Genomic DNA, 9,515 nt, shown 5'->3' with positions numbered 1-9,515 from the left:
TAATCATATTTCAACACCAAAAGATGAAAATGTTCAGTAATACTAATCATCTAGTGCTGTGCGGCCTCCCGGAGGATATTCGGACAGTATAATTAGTTTTTTTAGTAGATTTCTTTGTGAGTTCCGCGTAGTCAGATTTCCGGAAGTAGTATTTTAATCCTCCAAATAAGGGTTGTATTTACTTTACTAATTAGAACAAATACCCAGATTAATAAAGATAGCTTTTAAAAGTGTATGATAGTATAAATAAACACAATTTTACGTTACTTTCGTGTAAATGTTGCTTGCAAGGGAAATGAAAAGCAAAGACAAGAAGTTAACGGAACAACTTTTATTTTGAAACGTGAACGGAAGCAGACGGAACCTCCTCGCTTAACTGTTTGTGATTCACTCGCGCGAGTTAGTTCTGAAGGTGTTTACGCTTTGTTGTTCGTCACTTTTCTACTCGTATTCTCGCGTCAGTGCAACTTTTATGACGGAGAACAACCACACGAGTTGCTCTTGAAGGAGGCAGGAGAGGAGAAGATGGAAACGAAACAGGGCGGCTGGTTTTACTTTTTAACGCGTTCATTTTCGGCCGCTTTTTTTCTTTCCCCTCTGGAGCTCGTTAAGGAACATGTCTGCTAAAAGAGACAAAGACAGGTCGGCTCGGTATCAGCCGCTCTTCGGCTAGCCAAATGCGGGTTTGTACCCACTTGAATGACTGACTGGCCATGTGGCCCAGTCGAGCCGGGTGCCCGCCGCGGGCTGTGGCTGTGCTGGCCGCGGTGCTGTGGCTCGGCTCGGGACGGTGCGGTGCCGCCGACCCTCCTGGACCAGGATGTGACACCGGGAAGGTACGTTTTAACTCGTATGCTCTTAATTTTTAAGCTGATATTGGCCGTCAATACAGGCGTTACATATTTCTCCCTGTGTGTGTGTGTGTGATAGCTGTATTTGGACAGGGACCTGCCTGCAGATGCTGTTTATTGGCGATGTTCGGCTCTGGCCGGGGCAGAGTCTGTTCAGGTAACCATGGATACCGCCATGGATACTTTATCATCGTCCTCACCCTTTACATGTTATCTCCAGAGATTCAGTGACCCCGTGTCGGCTCGTGTTCGCACCAGGAAGTTTTAAAACAATCACGGGAAAGCAATAGTGATAAACTTTGCACATCTGGCGCACGGGTCAGCCCCATCTCGGCTGGTTTCCGGTCACCTTTCAGCCTCGGTGCTCCTGTGTTTGTCATGTTTGATGCTGCTCGGGTGGCTCTAGGATCGATTCATCGGGTTTGTTCTTCTCGTCCACAGACACTTCCAAATATCGACACCGTGCACGACCCAGAGGTGAGTAAGCACTTTCTTGTTGCTGTCTGTTTATTGACACCCCCCCCCCCCTCAGCCTTTACCCTTCAGACAGGAAATGTAACTTGGCCTTATCTTCAAGTCTAAGCCGAGTGGGATAACCCTCAGTGACATCCGAATTGAAAGATAATGCTTCGAGTAAAGCAAAGGCTTAATTCCAGCTTAGTTACGGCAGCTTCATGTGGGCCTGTGCTCATTCAGGGGGAAAAAATAATAAAATAAACTAGCGGAAAGTTTAACAACAGACACTGTATCTTTGGATTTATCCGGTCATTGAGTCAGTGTACATATTAGACATGAGGAACTTATTGTTTGTCTTGATTTCTTTTTCACATCAGCCAGCTAGGAAGGTATGCGTGGACAGACCCATCTCCTACGACCACACTATACCCAGCAGGTAAGCGTTACGACGTATTATAAAACAGGCTCTATTCATTTGAACAGAAGTTGTTTTTTTCCCTATACAAACGGCTAACACATAGTTCGTCATCTTTATGGTTTCTGCCTCTGTAGTACAGAGTTAGAAAGCCTGTTTAATTAAGGAGCTAAACGTGTGTGTGTGTGTTTCTCTATTTTTGTAGCGGAGCATTCAGACCAGTAATGGCAGAGAGTGGAGAGTACGTGTACTGTCCTCCTCAGCGGTGGCTCAGTAACTTGCATGTAAGTCGCAGAATCCAGCCGGTGGCTCTGGCTCTTCTCTCGGGACAGTGGTGAGGAGAGTCACAATCATCCGCTTGGCTTCTGTCACAGACAGTAACCACAGCAGCATCAGCTCTGTATGGCATCCCAGAACTCAGCCATATATTCAGAAACAGGGCAGTGGTTGTTGTTGCTGCAGAAAGGCTACCTCGTCGTCTCGCTGTATGTTGTAATGTACTGTGGGGATTCGTCCTTGCGCCTACAACGTACTGAACATCAGTGACCAAAAAATGAAGACAGTCTGGTAAAGTCAGTCATGTGCTTTTAGATCAGCCCAGTTTGTTTTGATTACCGTACATGCCACTGTAACAAATACCACCTTAACAATCTAACTTCAAATAGAAAATAATACAGACTGAGCAGTGCGATGGTTATAAACAGAAGAATACAAATGCAATTATCGAGTCACAAATTTGTCCACATACCTCTTTGTATTATTTTTGTAGGACTGAAATGAAGATGGTGTGTTTTGCTGCACAGTTGAAATTCTGAGTACAGTCTTTTCCGGACTATAAGGTGCACATAAAAGCCTTCAATTTCCTCAAAAAACGACAGTGCATCTTATATATGTAAGATGCTGTGATGTTGCAGCATTAAGGCTCACTTATAGTCGCGCAGGGCTCCGTGCACGGACCTGAGCGAGCAGTGGAGGCATTTATCCTTGACGGTTATGTCGGTGCAGTTTTCCTCCAAAAAGGCAGGGACCTGTTTCGTTTCGCTGTAGACGGTAGCTCGCTTAATATGGGTGCTGCCGCAACAAAGAAATACTGTAAAAACTGTTAAAATGCACGCAAACTCACACTGAACACCAAAAGGTATATTGCTTACTGAAAATGTAAAAAAAAAAAAAAAAAATTTAGCTGAGCCTTCTTGCCGAGTACTTGGACAAATGTTACAAAACAAGTCGTACGAGCTGACAACTTCCTGTAAGATCGTCTCAGTACAGCCTACAGATTAACCACCGCTAGTACTGGCCTTTAACCAGCAGCATCAGCCCAGTTCAGGTTTCTAACCAGCAACAATTATCCTGCGTGTTTATTTTTTCAGCGTGGAGCTACCGTTCTGCTCTACCATCCCTGCGCACCACTCCACGAGCGTCGCCTCCTGGCTCAGCTGGCCCGCTCCTGTCTCCCGGACTACATCGTCACCCCACACCCGCAGCTCAGCACAAACAGGGTAGGTAGCAGTGTTAAGAAGTGTTTCGACCCTCAAGCATGTTGATTAGGAGCGTGTGAGTTTTGACAGATTAATGTTAATCTTTTAAGATTGTTCCTTCCCGCCATATTTTTTAATGATCTCACACGTGTCAGTAACTAAAGGCAGGAGGCAGCTGTTACTCTAAAGCCTCCGAAAGAACGTCTTTGATTTGTTTTCACTCTGTGCTCAGCCATTAGCCTTGGTGTCCTGGGGTCGCACTTTGGAAATGATCACTGTGGTCTCTTCAGACGTCTGTGATTGGCTGCAGATCACACAAAGCACGAGGCCCAAGTTTGATGGTGTGACCCAGACCGGGAAGTACAACCTCCTGTTGACCAGGTCAGCCGGGCTGAACCTGCTGGAAGGACCGACAGAAATGAAGGTCCGGAGATTTGGTTTTGTCCATTTGCGTAAAGTTTGTTTGCAAACATCTCAGTGAAACCAGAAGTCTGCATCATGTAAATAACTGTTACTGTAAATCCCCAGGATTCCCTGAGGCGATGCTGTGAGCAGACCATCTCCTCACTGCTGAGAGGAACCACGGACGGCGTGCCCAGCACGAAGAAGGAACGCTTAAACGTAAATAAACGGCGAAATAAAAGCAGGAGAATCCGAGCCGCCGTTGGAGAACAAGAGTATAACAGCAAGAAGCCTGACGAAACAACAAATGGCTCCAGTCAAACCAACAGAACGATCCCTCAACGGCCGGAGTCTGGACAGAATGACAGCAGCACACACGGATCATCATCCGCAGAGTCAGTTCCAGGGAAAAGGACTCCCTCTGACCCTTCTGTTCCAGGATCAGCTCTTCAGCCACAGATTCAGGATTTACCATCTGTGGCCGCAACTCCTTCGGTCCCGGAGAGTTCACTTCAGAGTGATTCATCTGGATTAAAGGATTCTCAGGTCAGCGGGCCAAAGGCACAGCCCAATCGTAAAGAGGTTAAACACTCTGGGTTGTCAGGCGGTGGAAACAACAAGCCGAGCCAAATAACCAAGCCTGAAGTCCTGGCTGCCGTTCCTAAAGACGAAGGTACGAACTCAGTCAAACAGGAACATAAGGACTCTGCTCCCAGAAGCGAGGCAAATCTCTCAGTGGATCAAAAGATGAAGGATAACACAATGGTTGATGTTGCAGAGAGAGAGGTGGATCGTAATCTGAAGCTCAGTGACGTGCAGTCTTCGCAAAAAAGCGAAAAGGCTGCGTCTCGTTCTGCTTCCAAAGTCCAACCGGAGTCTCAGCTGCAGCCAGAGGCCCACGGAGACGCCAACGGAAAAGGCGGAGGAGGAGAGAATCATCCTCCTCCTCCTCCTGCTGCTGCAGTGAAAGTGGGCCTGCAAAGGACCCCCAGGACAGACGAGGCGGTGTGGGCCGCAGCAGCACTGGGCTTCCTGTTCATCCTCCTCACGCTGTCCATTCTTCACACCCGCCTGTATCGCCACTGGAGGACCACCCCCAGCCTGTACTGGCACGACCCGCAGAAGGATTACGACAGCGTGGCGGGTACGTGCGACACACACACAAACATTGAGTTTCTGCTCGGCCTGTGCGCTCCCCACATCTTTTTTTAGGGACAAGCCCAGCCCTCAGAAGGAGGTGACATGTTTGTTTATCTTCTCAAGAGATTCGGCTCATTTTTGCTCGTGTGCTTTGTCTCCTAGATGTGATCCGAAGGAGGCTGAGGATCGCGAAGAAAAGACGGAAGAGAAGCCGAAGGCAGGAGTGCGTCCTTCTGCCGAGTTCCTCCAGCTCAGACGAGCGTCCGTAAGAACGAGGAAGGAAACGGTCTCCAAAAACGTGAAGCCTGGATCCAGCAGAGGAGACGACGACGCGTCCGTCGGACTCGTCTTTTAACTCTTTCCGTGCTCTCCTACAACACGCTGGTGAGCGGATCTGAGCGCAGGTTTAATGGCTTCGCCAGGTACGTCGAGCCTGACGCTGTAACCACAGCACTCAGTCGGTGGCGTTGCTTCAAGGTTTAACGTGTTAAATCGCTGATCTTTATCCAAACCTCATACTGATGTCAAGTGGAACTGCTACAAAAAGCCTCCCGAAGACACTCAGGGACGTTCAGATCTGCACGCTGGAACTATTTGGTACCTGCTGAAACATTCTACTTTTTATGAACGCCTCCTTTTTTTTAAAATTTTACGACTATATTTTTCCATTAGGTCTCTGTTTGCTGACATTTCTGTTCACAGATCAGAAGTTTAAATGTCCCTCTCCTGTATATCTGGTGAGTAAAGGTGGGTCGGGGGGGCTGCAGGGTACTGTTGCAGCTGAAAGCACTTTTTAAGTGTCCATTTGAACTGTAGAGGTTAAGCCTTCGTGAGGCTGTTTGGGCATAAATGGCACGTTTAAATGAAGTATAGACTAATTTACACAACTAACAAGTGTCTTGTGCCTTGATGGCAAGACTGGTGTTGTGGGAACAAATCTGAAAACCTGGCCTGGGTTTACAAAACAACGATTAAAACAAACTTGTGGCTGTTCTATCTTAGCTGAGCGACCTTGCTTCATGGTGCGCTCCTCAGCTTTATCTGAAGGCTCCTAAAGGCTGCCTGCTGTCATCTGTCCAAACCTTTTGGACAGATCGAGAAGCAGCTCTGTTCTGTATTTTAGGGTAGTTACTAAAGGACAGCTGTCCTAACGAGCTCAGAAAGTCTCGGACATCTTTGTTTTTACATGTCATGTCAGGTTTAGAGTGTTAAATGTTAAGTTGCTGTCGTAAGCAACACACTGAGAGGGCGTTTTTGTCATAATGGGAACACACGGGGGAAGGTTGAAGACGTGTTTGAAGCGGCCACAGCACAAATGGTGTCATTATTGTTTTTATAACCACACGTTGTTCGAGATGCCGAGCGGTGGTGGTGTAGGTTTGTGTGAGGACGCACACTGTGGTCCTGCAGAACATCAGGTACCCAACAACAGGCTGCTTTGGAGATTGAGCGAATTTTGAAAGTTTTCTCTGTGCAACCCCCCCCCCCCCCTCTTCCCCCCGGCAAAGACTAATAACGGAATCCACACTCCTGGAGGATGGCCTTTCAGTTTACTTTTGTACAAAAAATAAATCCCAGACATGCCACAAAACAATCTTTTTTTGTAATTAAGAAACAATTAAAGCTAGAACTGTAAGCAGTTATCCTCGGGGTCCAAGCCCCCTTGACGCGTTTCCTCCAATCATCAGAGGACTTGTTAAAGCACCCGCTTGTAGGATCATTATTTTGTTGCCTATTTTTGTCTTGAAGCTACTAACTGAGTCTGAAGGTTAGTTTACTTCACAAAGTCCCCCTTCTCAATATAAAAGGCAGCCATCTTTCTTAGAATGACATAATTAGTAAAAGTGTATCAATGGACGATGTACCACTTACTGCTTTTTGTAGGAAAATATGCCAAAGTATAGACCAAAAAGTCAGTATTTTAGTTTATAGATATGTGGTTGTTTTAGCTTGCCCCGGTGGTGAAACGCTGCTAAGCTTTGGATTTCCACTTTAATGAACTGAAAAGGTTCTAAGTTAAAAGAAGACATGATGACAAAGGGAAGGATGGAAGCACACCTGCCAGTATCAGCAACAAAATTTTAATAATTATAAAAAAAATCAAGAGATCGTCAAAAAAAACCCACAGATGCCTCAGAACTGATATGATATGAACCTCTTGCTCTTAAATTCACAATTCTTTAAATTAAAACATGAAGTGTTATCATTTTGTAGCAGAAATAGACAGAATTTTTAAATATTCAACTAATTTTTACCGATCCAAGGGCAAGGACATTACAGAACTGGTCTAAAAAATAAAGAAGCCTGCTGATTTTGAGGGTTTTGATAAAACGGTTAAAGTGCTGAAAATATTTAGCCATTTTCCAAACTTCTGAAAAAAAAAAAATACAATTACAGCCTTCAAGATCGAGCGTAGGTTGGGAACGCATCCTGAAAATCGTAGTTCGGTGTAGAAACATTTGGTTTTAACTTAAATCTCATTGGTTCTTTACTCAGAGGCCACACCCACTTCAGCAAGTCACCGCCATATTGGGGAAAACAAGTCAGAGTCCTCGGTCAATGTATGTCTTCGATATGGTTTCTGATTCAGCTGGATCAAAACCCGAGCTGCCATGTGTCCCCACTGTGAGGAGCAGAACTGAATGACCATGTGGGCCTTCAAAAAAGTCACATATTTTTCAGAAAATTCTGAAAATAATCACTAACGACTGGCTGTGGGTTTGGTAAAATACAACCTGGGTGTATAGCATTAAATAAATGAATTAATAAATAATGCCACTTATTGAACCTGTTCAGACACAATTTAAAGGGTACGGCCGAGGCAGCCTGGACATCATCCCTGCCCATTTTCACAAGGACTGGACCGAGTGTTGCCAACATCCTATTAAACAGCATTCAGCCGTTCACAGAAGATCTCTACCAAAAAAATAAATAAAAAAGTTCAAAATGCAAGAAGCCGGAGTGTAAGAGAAGTTTCATATGTATCAGAGTATAAGTGAGTGTGAGCGCTGGAGGACAAACGTAGGTATTTTTATTTATTTCTTTTTTTTGTGGTGCGTCATAAACAAGCCCCGCCCACTTCCTCCAGTCATTACCTTATTGGAGGGAAGAACTCAGCTTGTGGTCCCAACCAAGTGGATAACATCTGGTTAAAATCAGCGTGGTGGCTTTAGAGACTTCTCACTGTTGGCGCCCCCTACAGGTTGGTAATTATGAAACTCAAAACGACAAACTGGGCCCTGGTATTAAACCATTTCCATATATATCTCTTGAAGGAAAGTTTTCACATCATCACCAAACATCTTTTCGACTGATGGAATAAGAAAAATGTCAAAAATTTTCAATGTAGACTTTGACATTTATTGAAGACGTAACGAGTGCCATCTCCCCTGTGTGTTTACCTGACATGGAGCCTCATATTATCAATGACTGTGAAAGTTTACAGGTTTTCTTTAGGCAGCGATCTTCAGAAAATTCTGTTTAGATGTAAATGATGGCTTTTGTTGGACTTTTTGTTGGTAAATCCTATTTTTATGAGGCAATTTTCTATTTCTCTCTTTATATATGTATATGTGTTTCTTAATGCCAGAAGGTTGGGAATTTAGAAAAAAATAGTTTTGTGGTATGTCTGATTTTATTTGTTTTTATTACAAAATTAGGCAGCTGAAAGAACATCCTCTTTCTGTTAATTTTAGTAAAAAAAAAAAATAATCGAGTGATGATGCCATCATTTTTACCAGGGTTTGTATATTTTCTTGTGCAAACAGAATAAAAGGTGTGGAAATCAGAATCATCTCAGCGTGGCTTACTGTCGTCATCAGATTAACAAACAACTGGGGGGTAAAAAATGTAAAAACATGAATCCCAACGTTAGGAACGTGAACTGGAAATGACCGGAGAAAGGACTTCAGTAGATGTTTTTGTTGTTTGTCGAAGATAATCGACCTCGACAACGTCATCACACTCAGTGGTTCTGAGGATCTCACTGTCAGAATGGAGCGATTTGGGGGAAAAAACAAAAGATCCACACATTAGGAAGGACAATTAAATTGTTTAATTTTATTACAAATGTACAGCTTATGAGTTTCCATTACAACTGAGCTTTTTTTCCTGTAATAAGTCATTGTTTTCTCTACTTTATACAGTTAACGTTTTCTGTTAAAAGACTAATCTCCCATCACCCGTCTCTGCAGAAACTCTGCTGTGGCTGTAAGGGAGGAGGAGGGGGAGCAAAGAAAAAGTGTTGATTCGTTTGGCTGCAGAGTCTGTATTTGTGCAACGGATTGGTCCAACTGATAGTTCTGGGTGTGTGTCTGACGGTAGCGGAGCGTCCTGATTTATGTACAGAGTAGTGTCGGAAGTTGACGGAAGCGTTTTAACATTCACACGGGAGGCCCCCTACGTCGCGTCCGCCCCCCACCCCCGGATCCTGCCTGTTTTGAGATGACTAGTGCTGAACCGGAGAAAAAAAAAAAAGGGCGCTTCCGAACTCGTGGCTTGTCCCAAACCCCACCTGATGTACTCCATCGAAGACTTCGGGAGGGGGAGGGGGGTGATCCTACTCCAACCAGCTGGTGTTTCGAAATAGTGCAACTGAGACCGCGTCGCCCTGTGGGATCACTGATGACGACGCCACGGCGACGACCAAAAAACCCTCAAAACGTCACGAAATACATCAGGTGAGCGGACGCCACAGCCTGCACGCCGTCTCAAGCCAGCACATGGAAAACACTCACAAACTGAACCCCAACGTGTAGCTTAATAGAAAATATA

The 9,515-nt window shown here is 44.9% G+C and overlaps 1 protein-coding gene across 3 annotated transcripts; it reads left to right on the top strand.

Moving 5' to 3' along the window:
• Window positions 1-364: 364 nt before the first annotated feature.
• On the top strand, window positions 365-9,377 carry tp53i13 (tumor protein p53 inducible protein 13). Of its 3 annotated transcripts, XM_017434371.3 has the most exons (9): window positions 367-836; window positions 931-1,008; window positions 1,293-1,328; window positions 1,685-1,743; window positions 1,928-2,006; window positions 3,093-3,221; window positions 3,433-3,624; window positions 3,729-4,746; window positions 4,905-8,532. In XM_017434371.3, the coding sequence occupies exons 1-9, from the start codon at window positions 714-716 to the stop codon at window positions 5,009-5,011; spliced, it is 1,821 nt and encodes a 606-aa protein (XP_017289860.1). In that variant the 5' UTR covers window positions 367-713; the 3' UTR covers window positions 5,012-8,532. The 3 variants fall into 3 exon arrangements, with proteins under 3 accessions (XP_037829121.1, XP_017289860.1, XP_037829122.1); XM_037973193.1 differs by lacking the exon at window positions 1,928-2,006 and having other exon boundaries at window positions 365-836; window positions 3,491-3,624; window positions 4,905-9,377; XM_037973194.1 differs by lacking the exon at window positions 1,928-2,006 and having other exon boundaries at window positions 809-836.
• Window positions 9,378-9,515: the final 138 nt, after the last annotated feature.

This window comes from Kryptolebias marmoratus, linkage group LG2 (genome assembly GCF_001649575.2).
Source record: "Kryptolebias marmoratus isolate JLee-2015 linkage group LG2, ASM164957v2, whole genome shotgun sequence".
NCBI lineage: Eukaryota > Metazoa > Chordata > Actinopteri > Cyprinodontiformes > Rivulidae > Kryptolebias > Kryptolebias marmoratus.
Note: the sequence above shows the minus strand (reverse complement) of the source record. Positions and strands in the feature narration are given on the sequence as shown.

Excerpts from the sequence above, each read along its gene's own strand:
- tp53i13 (XM_017434371.3), top strand. The coding sequence starts at position 714 with ATGTGGCCCAGTCGAGCCGGGTGCCCGCCGCGGGCTGTGGCTGTGCTG. Across the intron at positions 3,625-3,728 it reads AAGGACCGACAGAAATGAAG|GATTCCCTGAGGCGATGCTG; the intron begins GTCCGGAGATTT and ends GTAAATCCCCAG. Across the intron at positions 4,747-4,904 it reads GGATTACGACAGCGTGGCGG|ATGTGATCCGAAGGAGGCTG; the intron begins GTACGTGCGACA and ends TTTGTCTCCTAG.